This window comes from Salvia miltiorrhiza, chromosome 1 (genome assembly GCF_028751815.1).
Source record: "Salvia miltiorrhiza cultivar Shanhuang (shh) chromosome 1, IMPLAD_Smil_shh, whole genome shotgun sequence".
Classification (NCBI taxonomy): domain Eukaryota; kingdom Viridiplantae; phylum Streptophyta; class Magnoliopsida; order Lamiales; family Lamiaceae; genus Salvia; species Salvia miltiorrhiza.
In genome coordinates this window covers 22379723-22398997 of record NC_080387.1, presented here as the reverse complement: position 1 = coordinate 22398997, position 19275 = coordinate 22379723, and the positions used below count along the sequence as shown (strand labels likewise).

Here is a 19275-nt window from a genome sequence, read left to right as displayed (position 1 = left end):
TCGCACTTTAAAAATTATGTTAAAATTACAATTTTAAAATAATTCGTAATTTTATTTGTCAAAACCTATGTTGAAGGTGAATAGGAAGGTGTTGTGTTTAAGGCAATAAAGGAGAAATAGGGGGCAAAATCGAAGAAAAGGTGATTGTGTGCTCTCCGGTGACTTGGTTCGTGAATCGTGATTGCTCCAACTTGGAAAAGATGTTTGGAGAAGTGTGTTGTCATCAATTTAGCTGCAACTACTAATTTTGATGAAATGTATTATTGCGTTTTGTCATTAACCAATATTTATCCCATTTTTTAAATTTTCTTTTTAGGGTACAAGTACAACCATCCGTGAAATTTTGATTCCATTTTCTAAAATGTACATATTTATGATGCAATATTTAAAAGTTATTTTGATATTAGTTTTTATAAATTCAGAATTTAATTACATATCACCTCTTCATTTAAAACACCCCCACAATGTTTAAAAAATCTATAGAAAATGGGGGCATTTTGAATTATCACAAAAACTTAAGTGAAACCGGTTTGCACCGTGTAATTAGATTACACCCGCACCAAAACTTTGACCCGCATTTTAATCTGAACCCGTATCCTGACTCATACCGTATAAATAACACTATTCGGTTATACAAATAACACTGCTTATAATTGATACTGTTCGGTTATACAAATGACACTGTATATAATTGACACTACTATACATTTTAAAATCTTATAGTGACATTTGTATAACCGGATAATGTCAGTTACGGACAGTGTCATTTGTATAATTGAATAGTGTCATTTACACGGCTCGGATCAGAATGTGGGTTTGGGTTAAGAGTGTGGGTCAGGGTCTGGGTGCGAGTACAACTCGATTGCACGATGCAATCGATTGCACCCAAGACCACCTCTTGAATTATCGGGTCGTGTTGTAACTAACACAATTTCTTTATCAAAACCTAGAGAGTTAATTCTATAAACCTCCAACGAAATAATTAGTTTGGAACTTAATTAATATTGACAACCATTAAATAATGTTTTTCTAATATTTATGGGAAAAAAATATGCAGAAATCGGCAATGCAAGTAGAGAATGTAATACAGGAACATAAAAGATACAAGTGCTACAAAGGTGGGCATAACCCATAAATTTGAACTGCAGTGAATCAGTTTCATGCAAAAAAAACATTGTGCTGCAAAATTTGATGAAAACTGCTTCTTGGGTTACCTTTGAATACAAACTAACAAGCTCAATTCACTTCCAAGTTGCTCCCTCAACTACTAAATTCATCTCAATCTCCTATTTCATTTCATCACACTGCATCACCGACTGTTAGACACTATCAATCCCAAACCTTAGAAGGTACAACTGTAGAAGGAGAGTTGCAATTTTCTTGGGGGATGGTTTTATTCATTATAGTTGCAAAGATTTCTCTTTTCCATGACATTGTGTTATTTCTGTAATTGTGATTATTTGAACTATAAATAAATTAGAACAAAGAATTCTCTCAACATTCTCTTTTATTCATTGTTAATCGGCATACTTTCGCAATGTGAATAGGAATTCGATATATACACCAATTTTGATATAGTCCAACAACAAGAAAGGTTGCAGCGTATAACGATTTTATCCATAGCATATATACATAAGGACTCGATATTCATGAAAAGTATTAGATGAGAGTCACGGCCATTTCCGAGCTGCTTGTAGGAGATAGGCTGTGAGATCCTGCAGCCTCCAAATGTGAAGAGACCACCGCAAGATCTACCAAGAGGCAGTTTGTCGACAAAACATACGTTGTTTCATTCCCATTAGTGCTAACACCATCAATCTCTATCGTATCGATGGGAGGAGCTTCAGTATTCGATTCTGCTGCTTCATCATCCAAAAGAGCTTCAAGGGCAGACTTCGTACTCATGTGCAAAGCAGAAGTGAATTTCACTTCTAAAATAGGAAACTCCAAGTCTAAAGAAGCAACATGTGAAGGGTCAGATACATCTTCATCATCTTCACCATATGAAAATTCAGGAGCAGTTATAATAAGGCCTGGATTAAAATTTGCCTCAAGGGATAAGTTAGGCATGTTATCACTTGCAAAATCCTTCTTTTCAACTTCATCATTGTAGAAAGAGCTTGCGTTTGATTCACTGCATGAAAATGCAGGGGCAGAGATTCTTGTGCAATGTGGCAAACCAAAATCACGAGAACTCTTGGCAAGTTTTTCAAGTTGATTTTCAACTTGTTGAAGCCTTGCCTCTATCCTCTCTATTGGCTTCAACATTTTCTCTTCGAACCTCAAACATATATCTTCCACTCTACTCAGACGAGAGACGAGCTGTTCCATGGCTGTTTCAAGATGGCTTGGCTGAAAACCATTTGCATCTGCTGCCTCACCACATCGCTTTGCAGAAGTGTGTTGCTGATGTTCAGCTGACTCAGTAGTATCCTCACAATGTTCCTTTGGAGGAGAATCAATTTTGTCAATAATTGTTGATACGGATTCCATCTTACTATTCTTAAGCACTTCATCAGATTTTTCTTGAGCTCGGCTTACACCCGATTTTGATAACTGCAGAAGGGTTGGCCATAAGAGAACTTTGTGTCAAGCCTCCTGCCGACGCAGCCCCATTTCCCGAATCAGTTGACTCCACAGGATCCACAAACACATATATTTCATCCACATATACATGTCCTTTGTCCTGAAGTGATAATAATCGAATTGTAAGTGACAAACAAGGCTCTGAATCACTTATCTGTGCCGTAGCCTCATATAGGTCCTGCATAAAACTTAAAATTATACACCATAATAAGTACAGTTATTAGAACATCATGAGGATTCACCATAGTACCTCGAGAGGTTATAGGTCTGAAACTTTTTGGGTTCTATTATTTGCTAAATAGAAATTACTACACGCCACCCACATAGTAATGAGTAAATGAAAAGCTTAAAGAAATTATCAATGCACTATCATTCCCCTCAAACGTATCCCAGTTGCTAACATGGTAAATCATCAAGCATCAACCAGTAAGAAAATCCTTCATGGCTGTAAGGAAATTGAAGAGGGGGGCGAGGGGTGAAAACGACATCAATTTATCCAGTACTACTTCTAGAGCAGAAGAAACAACTTCATCAAAACAAGGGTCAAATGCAGAGTACAAGAGGCAGACATATCCTATTTTTCCTATTAAAACACTTCAAATCCCTAAGTAGTGAACACAAGGAAATTCTCAATATATATATATTATATAACCCTATATATATTACGTATATTAATTAGAATCATCATTAATTATATGTAAAAACTACTAAAACTACAGACTTTATGTAAATGATAGAAAACTATACGTACATGTTTGGTGAAATATTATTGTTCATAAGATAACAAGAAATATCTTGGTAATACATGTAGGTGTGCATAACTCACAAACTGTAGGTGGAATGTACATTAGTTTGGTAGAGTAATTCTACCATTTTTTTTATGTACAAATGCACCACTTTGGTGCAAAGAGTTAGAGATTTCCCTTATACCTGTATGTTGTTCAATCCATTGGTATCAGTCTTATCTGAAGCAGGACTGCTCCCAGTCCCAGGGACTTTTATCTTAACCCAATCATCCTCACTAGTGGCAGCACTTCCTCCACTTGAAGCAGTTTCTGCAGTTACGTCTCCTGATAAAGACTTCCCATGCTCCTCGGCAACATCTTCAACACAACAGGTCTCGAGAACTTTGTCACCTCGTTCAGCAACACCACACCGAACAGTAGACAGATACTCGTTGATACTATGAGGAGAAGTTGCATAATAGATCTCATATGCACGAGCAGTGCTCCGAACATATATTTGCCCAACCTCATACTTTTGCTCAAAACATACTGCAAAAAATGATGTTCCAATTCATCATAAGACATTGCTATAACATTGTCTGGATGGTATGGAACCAGACTTAAATGAAGAACTATACAAGATCTATGAACTTAAAAATAATATACTGTTAAGGATCAAAACTAAAGCATTGCTCCCTTAGTTTCTTTTAAGCATTAATTTGTAGTAGTATTAATTAATATAGGATATAATGTAGGATCTTCAGAGAACATATCTCTCTTCAGTGGCGGATCCAGGGGGGGGCTAGGGGGGGCTAGAGCCCCCCCCCAAATTTTGAATTTTTTTTTTTTTTAAATTTTAAATATAGAAATTAAAAATAATAATAAACTAAATACTCTGTTAAGAAATACAAACGGGACAGACTGAAAGCTAGCACTAATAATAAACTAAATACTCTATTAATATTTTAGGTTGTTGATCTAACAATACAAGAGCTAAACACTCGGTTTTCCGAAGCTAGCACTAATTTGCTTAGATGCATGGCGTGTCTTGATCCGAGAAATAATTTCTCCCAATTCAACATTGATCAACTTTGGGCCAGGTGATTATTTATTATTTCCACAATTACTAGCTCGGGTTCGCCAAGTGTCTATTCATAGATTATTTGTAATGTAATAGACATGGTAATGAATGAAACTATTGTAGGTTTTTATTATTGTTGTTGATCTAATGACAAAAAAATAATTATTTATTAATTACTATATATTATATCCCAAAAAAAATTTATTTCCCAAACATTAACTCCTCGCAAACATAAGCTAAATTTCTCCAATTTTTTGTTCTGGATTTATTTTATTGCATGAAGATGAAAGAATGCAATCCGACGCAAGCAGAAGAAATAGCCTTCGATGCAGAACCTCTAATACGGCGATACTATTGTAAAACATCAAATGCCAGTTGAATTGAAAGATCCAATTTCTTTTTCTTAAAGAAAATACGACTGAAGAACAAATCCGCCTTCGATTCTGAGTTAGGGTTTAAACTTGAGTTAATTACGCGAAAAATCATGAACTTTGGGCCGATTTCCAAGTTTGCCATGAACTTTTTTTTTTATCAAAAATTCCCTAAACTTAAGGGGTTGAACAATTTTTCCATGCTTTTTTGCTCTGGTGAAGCTCCGAGCTGACGTGTCGCTTACGTGGTAATACCAAGCTAACCTTTCGCCTACGTGGTAATACCGAGCTGATGTGGCACGTAGTGGGGGAGTCGGCAGAGCAGAGCAGAGTCGGGGCAGAGTTGAGTCGGGCAAAGTCGGCAGAACTGCCTCTGGCAGCTCTGCACTCTGGCAAGGCTTAGTCAGCTTTGGAACTCTTCGTCATCTTCAATTTTAGACTCGCATCAATCCAGAATTCTCCACCGCAGACCTCACATTATTCCAGAAATTCTTCTTCTTCCCATACCTCCACCACCGCCGTCCACCACAAACCTCACGCCGTTCTTCTTCTTCCCCAAACATCCATCGCCGCCGTCGACTCCTTCTCCCTCAAAAAATCTTCTTCTTCCCCAGATCTCGCGCCGCCGACCTCACACCTCACTAGGGTTTGCGCCCCCTTTCGCGCGGCGCCACCACCCTACCTCGCGCCGCCTTTCATCGCTCTGGCGAGATTAAGGAATGAGAGATTTGGGAAACTAAGGCTCTACAAAACTAAGGGCAGGGGCGGTCCGGTGGGCGGCTCTTTGCCGAAGTTCAGAGAGGAGAAGACGGGGGCTAGAATTTGAGGTAAAACGACGTCGTTTTACGCCCAACTAAACAACGTCGTTTTGGTTCCCGTCCGGCGGCGCCATGTCATATTTCAGGTCATTGAAAAGTGCCATGTCAGCACTCAATTTGGGGATTTTTGAAAACCATGGCAAAATTGATCAGTTGGTTAAGTTCAGGGAAAATTTGATAAAAAAAAAAGTTCATGGCAAACTTGGAAATCGGCCTAAAGTTCATGATTTTTTACGTAATTAACCCTTTAAACTTCACAGTACGAAGGTATGCTGATAAAAAGCAAGAGAGCTTCGTCTCAATTGAGTTCTGTTGCGTATTATCTACGGCCTACGGCCAAGTATGAAATATGATTGCAAATTATCAATATATTTATTTCTAGAATGAGTCAACAAATAATAAACCATCAATATATCAAATTAGCCTATTTTTTTAATAATAAATTCATCAGATAAAAACTTTAAAAATTACCTAATTTTTATGTTAAATGATTAAATTGCCCATAAAATTAAAATTATAAAATTACCCACAAATACTTTTAGGGATGGCAATCGGTTCATTTCAGTTATAACCGAACTGATTTTTCGGTTAACCGGGACCGATTAACCATAAAATAGGTAACCGAAAATGAAATATGTTAATTGGTTAACCGAATTAACCGGTTTAGTTCAATTTTTTTTTAAAATTACTTCAAATTGTAGTAATAAGATTCGAACTTTGGTTCTTTGGAAGAAAGAGTGAGGTCTTATCCACTCTACCAACTTATTATTTATATTTATTTAGAACAAAAAATATTATATAAACCTATAATTTTATATATAAAAAAATAACGAACAACTCTAAAATATTATAAAATATTAAAATATAATAAACATATGTATTAATTAAGGTATCGCATCCCCCTTCTCTCCTAGCCTGCCACCTTCTCCCCGACTCGTGATGTCGCATCCTTTTTTTTTTTCCTCGTCATCTCCTTCTACATTAGTCGTTGCTCGCCCTCGTCACCACTTCGTTGCCTCTCTAGCAAGTTTCCCTCTTTCCTCGCATGCGCCCGCCTTTCCCAACCTGCTTTGCCACATCCCCCATATCTCCTCGCCATCCATTCCTCCCACTTTTGTATGTATCGTCGCCCGTCGCCACCGCAACTCCATGGTGAATTCTACTCACGCCACCTACCTTGAGAATTTCTACTCCGCCATGGTCCTTGAGTCCTCTCGCCACCTCCGTAACCCCGCTTCCTTCGACATCGGCAACTTGCTCCGCCCCGCGACCTTTCTGGAGATAGGTCGCACACTAGTTAAATTTCTCCCCTCCCCCCCTCTCTCTCTTTGTCTCTCTCTCTTCCCTTGTGTCGATCTCCACCGCCTCTCTCTCCACTGCCTCTCCGAACGATTATTACACATTTTTGCAAAAAAATTGTGTACCAGTGTAAAATATACTATTAATCGATTTTCACAAAATCACAAAAATCTTGTAATAGTGTATTTTATGCTATGAGACACGTTTTCGCAAAAGTGTGTAATAATAGTAAAAGTGTAACAATGCAAAATACATTGTTACACACTTTTAAGATTATTACACGATTTTGCAAAATTGTGTAAATTAAAAAAAAACTGTGCAACAATATATTTTACACTATTACACACACTACAACTACAAGGGTATTTTGGCTAAAAATGCTACTATTGACATAATTTTATCCATATGAGCAGGATTTTCTTTTACTATGTAATTGATTTTGGCTAAAATGCGATGTTGCCTTTATTTTATATTTTCTAAATATTAATATTGTAGTGGATAAAATCCATTGATGTGTGTGATTTAGTTATCTATTTTCGTGGCGTTTTGCCGTTGATTTTTCCTTGATATTACCCAAGTTGTTGACATTTGGCGCAGGAATTAGATGGATTGGAGATGGAAGAAGTTGGTGAAAGTCGAGAATTATGGAAGAAGTTGATTGATTTTGGAGAGGAATTAAAGATTGGGCTTAGAATTAATTATTCTAGATTTAATTTAGCCCAAAACTCTTGTTTTAATTAATTTTGATTCATTTATTGTGTAAGGGCCGAAAATTGCCATTTATTGGGCTTGGGGGTGATTCGGCCACTTAGACCATCTCCAATGGTACACCAAATCCCATTTTGGTGTACCAAAACCTATCCAATGGTACACCAAACTCAAACCCAAAATGGGTTTGGGGCCACCATTTGAATAGTGTTACACCAAATTTGGTGTAACACTATTCACTACACCAAAACCCCTTAATTAATTTTAAGAATTGCAAATTAACCCCCTAGATATTATTTTGCTAATTTAGTAGGTTTAAATGATTAGAATGAAAGTTAATTTTTTTTTGTTAATTTCGTAGGTTTATAAGAAATGAATGAAAGTTATAATAATAATAATAATAATAATAATAATAATAATAATAATAATAATAATAATAATAATAATAATAATAATAATAATAATAATAATAATAATAATAATAATTTGGTTGAGAATAATTTAGTTGAAAATAGAGTTTTAATTTGCAACAATAAAATAGATTAATTTATAATTACATGACATATTAAAATGTATAATACAAGAATATTTAAAATAATATTAATAATATAAATACCACATCACATAAAAACAACATAATTAAAATTACACAACATAATTCCGTGTCTTGAATTTTATGTGGATGTTGGTTTATTTGTTGTATTTAATTTTCAAGTTATGTAATATTTAATGAATTTTAATGAATTTTATTTTAAAGTTTAGTTTTTTTATTTCTTATTTAATATAATAATAATAATAAAATTAATTTCCATATAATATTTATTTTAATATGAAATTGTTAATTAAAAAATTGGGGCAAATGTATAATTTAAAAGAAATATATAGGTATGATTGAAGAAGTATAAAAAATAAGTGGAAAGAGAATATTTAAAGAATATTCTTTTGGGTTTGAGTTTGGTGTAAATGGTTGGAGAAGAATTACTGTTGGATGTGACATATACTGTAAAATGGGTTTGGGTTTGGTGTAAATGGTTGGAGATGCCTTAGGGGTTTTAATCTCTTATTTTTATCTAGTTAGGACTCTTGGGATTAGTGTAGCCGCAATTTGAGATTGATTAGGTATATATAGTTGACTTTGTTTGGAGAGGAGGGGAACCTTTGATTATTTTTAATTCAAGCACTACACGTTTGTTTTAATATGAGAGATTAGGAGCTTTGGCAGATTAGAGAACTTGGCGGCGGTTGTAGAGATCTAACAGCGAGAAGAACAATTCATTCTTTGAGAGATATTTTCTTTTTTTCGTTTTATTTTGTTATCGTTTTATTTTGAGATTTGGATTCATCGTATTTCTGGTAATATTATTCTATTTTATATATTTCAGTTTATTAGATTAGTAATTATGTTTGCTTTATTTAATTTTATTGTATTTTATTTTCATATTATGAGTAGCTAATTATTTAATTCGGCGAGAATAATGAAACACTAATTTAATAATCTGTGAGACCTAATTGGTTTTAAAATTGATTCCTATTAATTTTGATTAATTCCTAGGATTTAAAGATAATTCCGATTTTATTTAAGTCTGGCCAACTTAGGTTTAATTGGATTACAGTCAATTAGCACCTCCAATCCGTAATTGTTGGAATATGACTGATTAGTGATAAAACTACCATGTTCGTAGTAGAAATTAATTGGTATATGATCACTAATTTATTAGCAACAAAATACCGCAACTAACACAGTGCAATTGTAGTAAAAATTGGTAACCGAGTATAGCAAAAATTGGTAACCGAGTATCGTATCCACAGAGACTGTAAAACCGAAATTACTTTAGTTATTCCCTAAACAGACACTCACAGTAGACAGGCAAAGCAAATAAGACGGTGAATCAAATACTAAACTAAAAAAAAAAAATCTAAACAGCAGAAAAACAATGACAAATAAATCAAGTATTAAAAGACTCTGACCCTAGGGATGTACTTTTACTAATTAATTACATGCATTTAATCTATTGATTCAATTACCAATTTAATCCAACCCTGATGAGAGATCAGGGAACTATTCACAAGCTTCTCTAACGAACACCTATGAAAGTAGATTAATTTACCCCCTTCACATTCAAGACTCCAAGGAATAAATTAACTCCCAAGCGTACACAAAGAATAGCTCCCTATAGTTTCACCTATCCCATGCAAGTGTCAAGGCTACTACTATAACATGCATTCCTGAATCGGCTGAACAATTATCGCATTCAAGTCTTCAAACTGAACAGCTAGACATGTAAATTATTGGTCAAATAATTCACAAGAAATTAAGCACCAGGAATCATGAATCACAAGTTGGAGGGAAAATTGTTATCAATAAATCATACACACATAATTAATCAGCTATATACAAACCCTAGGTTCAGATAAAAGAACTAGCCAGACATACTAAAATAAATCAAAAGCATAAATAAAAAGAAAGCAATTAAAATAAATGAAATAGATAAAACCCGGAAGAAATTCTGGATGAACAGCTTGAATCTGCAGAAATAAATCTAATCTATGAAAACTGAATGTAAAACTGAAAAGAAAAAAAAAAGAAAAAGAAAGGATGTGAAGAGATGTAAAAAGATGTGTCTAATAGGTCAGGGAAAGGACCTATATATAGGCACAGGAGATAAATACAGTGTAGAACTCGAAAATACTGAGAAAATATAAAAAAACTCGAAAATTCCCGAAAATTCGGAAATTTCCGTCAACACTATTCACTGCTGTGCGCGACTTTCTTGTTTTGGTCATAACTTTCTCGTCCGAACTCCGATTTACGATCCGTTTGCGCTCACGAACTCTTCTTGAGACGAACTACAACTTCTATTTCTGACAATATTTCCAAATTCCATCTCGAAAATCCTGTAAAATTCATCAAAGTTCGAGCAAGTAACATAGTTCACAAGATAAAGCAATAAAAGCACAAAACAATCATCCAACACTCAATTCCTTATAAAAATGACATTATACTAACACTAAAAACTATGAAAAAATGAGTGTTATCAGTATATTAATTATTACTAGCGTATCTAGGATAATTGATATAAATTGGATTCCTTCATCTTAATGCTATTAGAATATTAAATCTAAGACTGACGTATCCAGCTATGTTATATTTTAATAAGGGAAATAGGCAGGACTAGCGTATCTAGCCGTCTATCGACACAGTAAGTGGGAATTGGGGTATGTCAGTGCGTATCACGGTATCCTATAACTAATTGGTTAATAGAGATTAATTAATTATTGCGTCGATGATCAGAGCTTTAAATTAGTGTGGATTTATTCGAGTCGAGTTACCTTTTTATTGATTTATTTCAAGAGTTATTTTATTTGATTTAATTTGCTTTCTTAGTTAATTAATATTCTTCTCAAATTTAAGGCGTGGTGGCATCACCGTTTTTATAGAATTAGGGATTTGAATGATTTTTAACTGCTCTCTGTGGGATCGACCCTGCTTACCATTATACTAATTTATTTTGGTAATTCCGCAGGAATTATTTGGTGGTTGGCGACGTCCACCATCCATCAACTTGGATCAAACCTAATTGGCATTTCAAGTTGGCTCAATGAGTCAAGCAACCCGGTCCATCCAGTCCGACAAGCTTGGGACCAACTTGGCTCAACAACAATGATAGCCCAATTACATAAGAAAACTCGTTCTCCCAGCCCGATAAAGTCAGGTTGGATTTATTTCAAAATAAAATCAAAGTATGTCGTTTCAAGACCAACCTGGACCAGACTCTGGTTGGATATTTCAATTCAAGTCCAGCCAGTCTAACAATCAGATTGGATAATATACATTCAACCTGAACCCATCAAGCTAGTACGTCAAGCTAGCCCGCCAATCTGGCACGACCCCAAAAACCAATTTGTCAAGCAGATTGGCCCATTTAACCTGACGAACTACGGTTCAACCGGAATCAACAACCAAGCTAGATACCTCACGTTCGCCCAAGGGCTATCACCAACCTAGCTAACAAAATTAAAAGATCCAGTCGTCAACCGTAGAAGGTCTCTAGACCTAATATGCCAAGCTAACATAATCAAGAAGAAAATCTGAATAATTCCGTCCAAATCGCAACAATTTGAAAGTGGAAGGCGTGGACAGATAAGGTCAGCTTGTAAAACCCTAGCGGTTGGCTGCCCTTTATATAGACAGACCGACTAGGTTACAAAACATACGAAATCCTACTTGCTCTCTACTTCTTGAATTCTCTCTACTCTGCCACCGCGCTTATTGCTCTTCTAAGTCGGAACTAGCCAACTTGGTCTATCTCCGCCTTCCACCTTCCATTATCACAACCCGCTGTCACTGTTTTCACCCTCCGACGCCTCTGACAGCTTGGAATAATCACGCATTCCAACTTGTCTTTCTCTCTTATTCCATTTCATTTGTCATTCTACTTTGTTATTTCGTTACTGACTTGAGCGTCAGAGGCTCTACGGTCGACACCCCCTCCCGGTGCCCAACCTAGGGCTCTTACGTGTTTTGGTGTTGACAGGTTGCTAGTGCCCAATCTATCCGGACGTGCAGACGTCATCCTCAATTGTAGATTTTAACCTCTACAAATATAAAATTAATAATTTTAAAGAAAATAAAGTGTTAATAGGTAAAAATGTCTCATTCCTTGAGTTATATGTTAAAACTAAATGTGATATTTATTACATTAAATCATAAAATCAACTTTAAGAGTTTCACAAAAAAAAAAAGGCTCCGAAAATTTCGTGAGCTGTATATTGGACATATTGCCAAGAGCCGTAATCATTTATACGGGGAAAATTTGTCTTGAAAAACTCTAATTTTTACAAATTGTGACAAACAGTCATTTTAATAGCAACATCCGTTGTAGTCTAGTTGGTTAGGATACTCGGCTCTCACCCGAGAGACCCGGGTTCAAGTCCCGGCAACGGAATTTTTATTTTATTATGTCATTATTTCTGCAATTTGTGAATTAATAGATTATGTCAAGTTTAATTTTTCTTTTATTATGTCAATATTTCTGCATTTTGGGAATTAATAGATTATGTCAAGTTTATATATTTAGTGACTACCGGATTCAATTTTTTTTTATTATTATGTCAATATTTCTGCATTTTGGGAAGTTGACTACATTGTTTCTTTTGGGAATTAATAGATTATGTCAATTTTACATATTTAGTGACTACGAGATTCAATTATTATAGTATGGACAAATTGTTTGGAGTATGATGTAGAACACCTCGAACCTTAAAAATAAAGAAGGGTTAATAGTGTTTTATGTCCCGAATTTTCATTTTCTCATAAAAAATGAAAATGAATTCTTCACATGCTCTAAAAAAATATAAATATAAAAATAAAGATTAGGAAAATTGGGTTTTCCTCTAATCGGCTTAATCTTTAAAATATGCAACAACAACAAAGAAAAAATAAATTGACGATCTTTGCTATGTTCTGTATTTATGTAGAAGTATGGGTTCCTCTATCACCCTTCTCCATTATTGTCATTGGATTTCTTGTCGTCCATTGCCCGCTATATTTCAAGTGAAGGCGCCACCCAAATAATAATGTACGTATATTTTCGATGTTGAAGCACAACATGAAAAGAGTGAGAATAATTATTTTAATTACGTTATAATTTAAGAGTTAAAATTTTATAAACTGCGGTTGCTGATTCATCCACCTACACTCATTTATCAAGGCATAACACAAATGTTCTAGAATTTAGCCACATGAATTCGTCTAGAATTTATATACTAATATTTATTTCAAATCCAATTAATTATTTGAACCTATTTAAATATATAAATAAAGTAATGATAGTAATTAGTTATTCGTCTAAATAAAAGTAAAACATAATTAACAAAGTAAACATTAATAATAAATAGTATAAATAATACTAATAGATTAGTGGTCTCACTCATTTATAATTTATATACTTGTATTTGTCCTAAATACAATTTAAAATAATTTTATTATATGTTGATATGTGAATTCTTGATGTTTGCATAAGACATTCATGCATCATTTTATTTGGAGTTTAAAATTTTGGAACTAACTTCTTACTATCATCTCATCTGAAGCTTGAAAGATCAAAACTGTTTTTTGAGAATCGAATTTATGGAAATCATCTCATGTAGAGCTTGAATGACTAAAACTGACTTAGTGGCATTTACTTTTGGGCATCATCTCATCTCAACCTCAAAAGACCACATTTTACTTTTGTGCACGGGACTTCTGATCATTTCGGAGTTTGAAAGACCATGTCAATTCTGAACATCAAACTTTTGAAGATCATCTCATATAGAGCTTGAAAAACCACATCTAGTTTCAGAGCATGGGACTTGTGAGCATCATTTCATCTGGAGCTTAATGACTATATCTAGTATTAGTGTATGCGGCTTCTGAACATTATCATTTGGAGTTTGAAAGACCATAACTGACTTTTTGAGTATTAAACATTGAAAATATTGTGTCATTTGAAAAGATCACATCTGACTTTTAAGTATCATCTTATCTAGAACTTGACTATTGATCATCAGACTTCTAAGCATGCATCACCATATGGAGATTGAAGATATTTATCTTTAGATCATTGAACATAGAAGATGTGGTATCAAAAGTGAGAATGAAGATTTAAGACAAATAATAATAATATATAATGTAGATCAATGAAAGTGCTAGAATATTTTGTTTTTTAGTCTCAACTAATTAAACTTTATTATTTATTCAACATATTTTTCTAGATCATATTAAATTGACTTATTTATTACAAATACATTTAAATGTATATATTTTATTTATATTCTAATTGGTAAAGTTTAATAAATAAATAAATCAAAGTGAGAATGATGTGTAGCCTTTTATTTGGGTTCTCAATTAATAAAGTTTTGTAAATTTTCAACGTGGGAATACATGACTTTAAGATAAATAAGAAGGAATGGAGAAAATGTCATGTAAGATTGTGAAATTGTGGTGTTTTTTAAATATGTTTGTTATATATAATGAATTTCTAGTAGACATATATTTATGAGAATTATAAATAAATTACTCTGAATCGATCAAATATTAAATTAACAAAATTGAATGTTATAATTCAATGTGAGAATGAAGATATAAGATAAAGAAGAATAAAGAATGAAGTAAGATAGTAGAGAATTGTTTTTCAAAACAAAAAAAAAGATGGTAGAATATTTTATTTTTTTAGTCTCAACAAAAATTCTAACTTTATTATTTATTCTAAAATATTTAATTTAACAATATTAAATTGAAAATCTTATTTCTTTTGCATACATCTAAGTATTTTTACTCGGTGAAGCTTAATAAAGGGGTAATTGCCCCTAAATACATTATATTTCCCCATTTTCTGGTATTGCACATCATCTTTGAAATCCTCCTCAGAATACAACACTTTTTTTTTCTTTTGAAATTGCACATGGTCAGCCAACCACCAAACATGAAAATGACGTGGAAGCCGGAAACGCCACGTATACACGCCGAAAAATTATTTTAATTGACGTGGCAGTCATGTAGGCAAAACTACGTAGTTTTGAGTTCTTTTTTTTTTTTTTTAATTTTCGAAAATACAAAAAATATCAATATTTCTAAAATCTGAAATTAAGCTAATGCCCTAATTTTCAAACCATACTTCTTCTCAAAAGAACAAAGCAATGCTCATCCGGATAGTGCCGTTGGGTGCCATTGACATTCGCGAAGCTCGATTTCGGGAATCCGTCGGCGGGGATGAAGATAAGGTATCTGGATTACAAGATTGAGATGAAGGAGAGCTCTCTCTTCCAACGCTATCCGATGGATCATCCCGTGCTCAAAGAACCGATGTTGATACACAGGCAGGGATGTAGTAAGCTAAGAGATGTCTACTTGAATAATCAGAATGTGACCATTGATGTACGAAGATTTAGAGCTACTTTGACTAAGGCGGCGCTCAAGCTTTTGCGTCGTTGATTTGTGTCAGAATCATTCTTTCATCTTTGTTTTGTAATCAGTTTTCGCATTTCGTCTTTTAGTTTTTCTTTCATCTCTCTGAATATAATTTTTTTTTAATTGTTACATCTTTTCAATTTGGAGTTAATTACAGTTTATATCACTTGAGCTTTAGTAGTAATTTGATGTTAATTATTATTATTATTATTATTATTATTATTATTATTATTATTATTATTATTATTATTATTATTATTATTATTATTATTATGGTGCGAAAGCTTTATTCATTTGAGAAGAAGTATGGTGCGAAAATTAGCGCATTAGCTTAATTTCAGTATTTAGAATTATTGATATTTTTTGTATTTTCAAAAATTAAAAAAAAAATAGAACTCAAAACTATGTAGTTTTGCCTACATGGCTGTCATGTCAATTAAAATAATTTTTCGGCGTGTATACGTGGCGTTTCCGACTTCCACATCATTTTCACGTTTGGTAGTTGGCTGACCATGTGCAATTTAAGAAAAAAAAGGAGGAAAGGTGATGTATTTTGAGGCGGATTTCAAGGTGATGTGCAATACCAGAAAATTGGGAAATGTAATGTATTTAGGGGCAATTACACCCTTAATAAAATACCAATGTGAGAATGATGAACGACCTTTTATTTAGGTTCTCAATTGATGAAGTTTAGTAAAATTTCAATACGAGAACACAGATTTAAGATCAATAAGAATAATGAAGAAATGCCACATATGATTGTGAATTATTGTGGTGCCTTAATATGTTTTTGTTTCATTCGTCCCATCAGAATATTCATGATTGTTGGTACGTGGTACGAGTTTTAGGGGGGTGTATTCAATTAAGAATTTAAAAGATTTTGATAGAATTTTTATAATATGTAGAGTTTAACAAATTTTGTTAGATTGATTAATTATCTCTATTTTCATAGACTTTATAAATTTATAGATTGTTATAATAATAAAAAATGTCTATAAAAAATAATCAAATTATCCTTATCAACATGACATCAAACACTATACAAGAAACTTATTAATATACATGAAAAGAAAATTATGCAGCAACTAACAATGGTGAGGGTTGTTCCAAATGAAAATGTTTGAGTATATTTTTTTTTAAAAAAACACCGAAATTTTAAAAGACAAACTGTGATTAACCCTATTTATCCCTAGTGAGCAGCAGTCACGTCATCTGAATTTTTGCATAATGAACATGTTTTGTGTCTAATATTGACAACTTTGCAAATTGCTTCATTTAATGAGCAAACTAATCTCAACAACAATCCAATTTTCCCTGAATCATGCAAAACTTCCAATTCCAACTCGAATAGCAGAAGTTAAAACTTATTTTTTCAAAAATAAAATAAATATCAGATTTTTGGAATCGAAAAAGAATAAATTGCAAATATTGGAACATAGAATAGTGTCACAAATGCAGAGAGGTGCTTGTATGCAGTAATAAATACTTGAGGCAAATATTAAAATAGTCATTTTGATTAAGTAAAAGTTAATTACAACCATCAAATTAATAATATATTAATTATAAACACTTTTACTTAAACACCCTTTTACTATTTTATTTTAAAGGGCGAAGGTGCAGATTAGCCCCTGAACTACACCCCCCTAGAGCCTTTAGCCCCCATACTCGGTCAAAGCGCGTTGACCTCCCCAAAGTCTCGGAAGAAGGGTGCAAATAAGTTCCTCCGTTAAACAGCGCCTAAACGCCGTTTTCTTTTAAAAAAAAAATTAATTTCTAGTGGGTCCCACTCCTCTCTCTCTCTCTTCTCCACCGCCATTGTCATCTCTTACGGGATCTCCGGCGAAGATGTCACCCTTGTCTGCATCTCTCACAATCCAAATAAACTTATGCTCGCTCTTCTCCAACCCTTTGCCATCAATCGCCACGGAACCGCTGCCTGGGATTCCATAGCGTCGGAACTTCAGAAGAGGACATCGGAGGCGGTGGACGCGGAGGTTTGCTGCTAATGGTGGCAGCTTCACTTCTATTAGGTAGATTCAGGGAGAAAAGGGAAGCAGGGGCGGTGGGGGTTTTGTGAGCAGAGGGAGGCGGCGACATCTCCACCGTCGCCGAGGAAGGAGACGGCGCCGCGTGGAGCGGCGTCGATACCCAGATCGAAGAGTGGAGTCGGGAGGGAGGGGTCAGGCGGCGCGGTCGTCCGAGATACGGACGGCGGCAACGATTGAAGAGGAACGGTTGAAAGAGTGACGGGTTGCGGCTCTCTATAACTGCCGGAGTTGGGCACGCGGTGACGTTTGGCTCCGTCTGCTGCTGTAGTCTGCCAGAGGAAGGGGATGAGTGGTGTGCATTTCCAGTTTGTGTGTGTGTGTGTTGTGTGGCAGCTTGAGAGAGAGCATAGGAGAGAGAGAGAGAGAGGGAAGTCAGGGCGGCGGTCGGCGCAATCTACCCCATCGGAGAAGAAGATAGGGGGCTGTGAGAGGAGTGGGCGGGCCCGCTTGAAATTAAAAAAAATTAAAAGGGACGGCGTTTAGGCACCGTTTAACTCGTGGACCTATTTGCACCCTTCTTCCGAGACTTTGGGGAGGTCAACGCGCTTTGACCGAGTATGGGGGGCTAAAGGCTCTAGGGGGGTGTAGTTCAGGGGCTAATATATGCACCTTCACCCTATTTTAAAATATATATCAAACATTTAAAAATCTAAAAACATAATGTAGAAATAAAAATCAAATAAAAAGATAAAAACCCTCACCCCACCCAATTTCCCCGTCGTTCCCCCCCCCCCTTCCCCCCCTCTCAGACTTCGCACCGTCGTGGCTGGTCCGCGTGGCACGGCCTACATCTACTTGTATCGCCGCCGCTGGAATTAAACGTGGTTCTCCTACATCCACACTTGTCATCTGCAGTTCATCCACTGATTCTGCGACGGTGGGTTCTAGAGTCTGCAACTTCGACATAGAAGAGGAAATTGGTGTGCGGGGAGGTGGTGGAAGGGGATGGGGCAGGTGCGACCGCTGGTGGTGGTGAGAGATGAGCCAGCGATGGTTGCTGGAGTCTGAAAAAAGAAGAAGAAATTGGGTGGGGGTACTTGGGAGTATTCTTACGTTTTTTTTTTGTTCCAATTTATTTAATTAAATTTTCTTTCAATTTTATACTCCCTCCGTCCCAGCTTTTTGTATCCATTTTTAATAGTAAATACTACTAAAAATGGATACAAGAAGCTGGGACGGAGGGAGTATTTCTTTTTATGTATTTTGATTATAATTTCATTAAGGGTAAAGTAGTCATTCACACAAAAAAATGATTATAATTAATATAGTTTTTCGTACTTTACAATTCGATCTACTTCAAAATTTTACATTTAGAATCCTTTCAGCAACGTTGGATTGGCAGTCATCTAACCATTCTAAACAAGCTGGTAAAAATAAATGATGCAAAATTAAGACTGAAATCAAAGCTGTAAAATCTATTCGAGTTCGTAAAAATCTGCTGCACAATTGATGATAATGAAACTTACTTGGCGTTTCCATGGAATTTATAAGCATTCTGTAACAATTAATATCGACGACGTAACAGGATTCTTGATAATCTATTTGAGTTCGTTTAATGACAATGATTCAGAGACAAAATATATCATCAACGAAAAACAACAAGAAAAAAAACAGCCTATTAAATCTAATAGCCGTCATTAAAAATCTGATGAACGAAAGGCATCAGGAAACTTACCTTGAGTTTCCAT

General features: G+C 34.8%; 1 protein-coding gene and 1 non-coding gene across 2 annotated transcripts; one reads left to right on the top strand and one right to left on the bottom strand.

Annotated features, from left to right (window-relative positions):
- Window positions 1-1991: 1991 nt before the first annotated feature.
- Window positions 1992-19275, bottom strand: LOC130999742 (uncharacterized). The gene is made up of 3 exons (XM_057925399.1): window positions 19263-19275; window positions 3517-3860; window positions 1992-2764 (listed from the first exon to the last, which is right to left on the bottom strand). The coding sequence occupies exons 1-3, from the start codon at window positions 19273-19275 to the stop codon at window positions 2516-2518; spliced, it is 606 nt and encodes a 201-aa protein (XP_057781382.1). The 3' UTR covers window positions 1992-2515.
- Window positions 12462-12534, top strand: TRNAE-CUC (transfer RNA glutamic acid (anticodon CUC)). The gene has a single exon. It is a non-coding gene; the product is annotated as a tRNA-Glu (tRNA).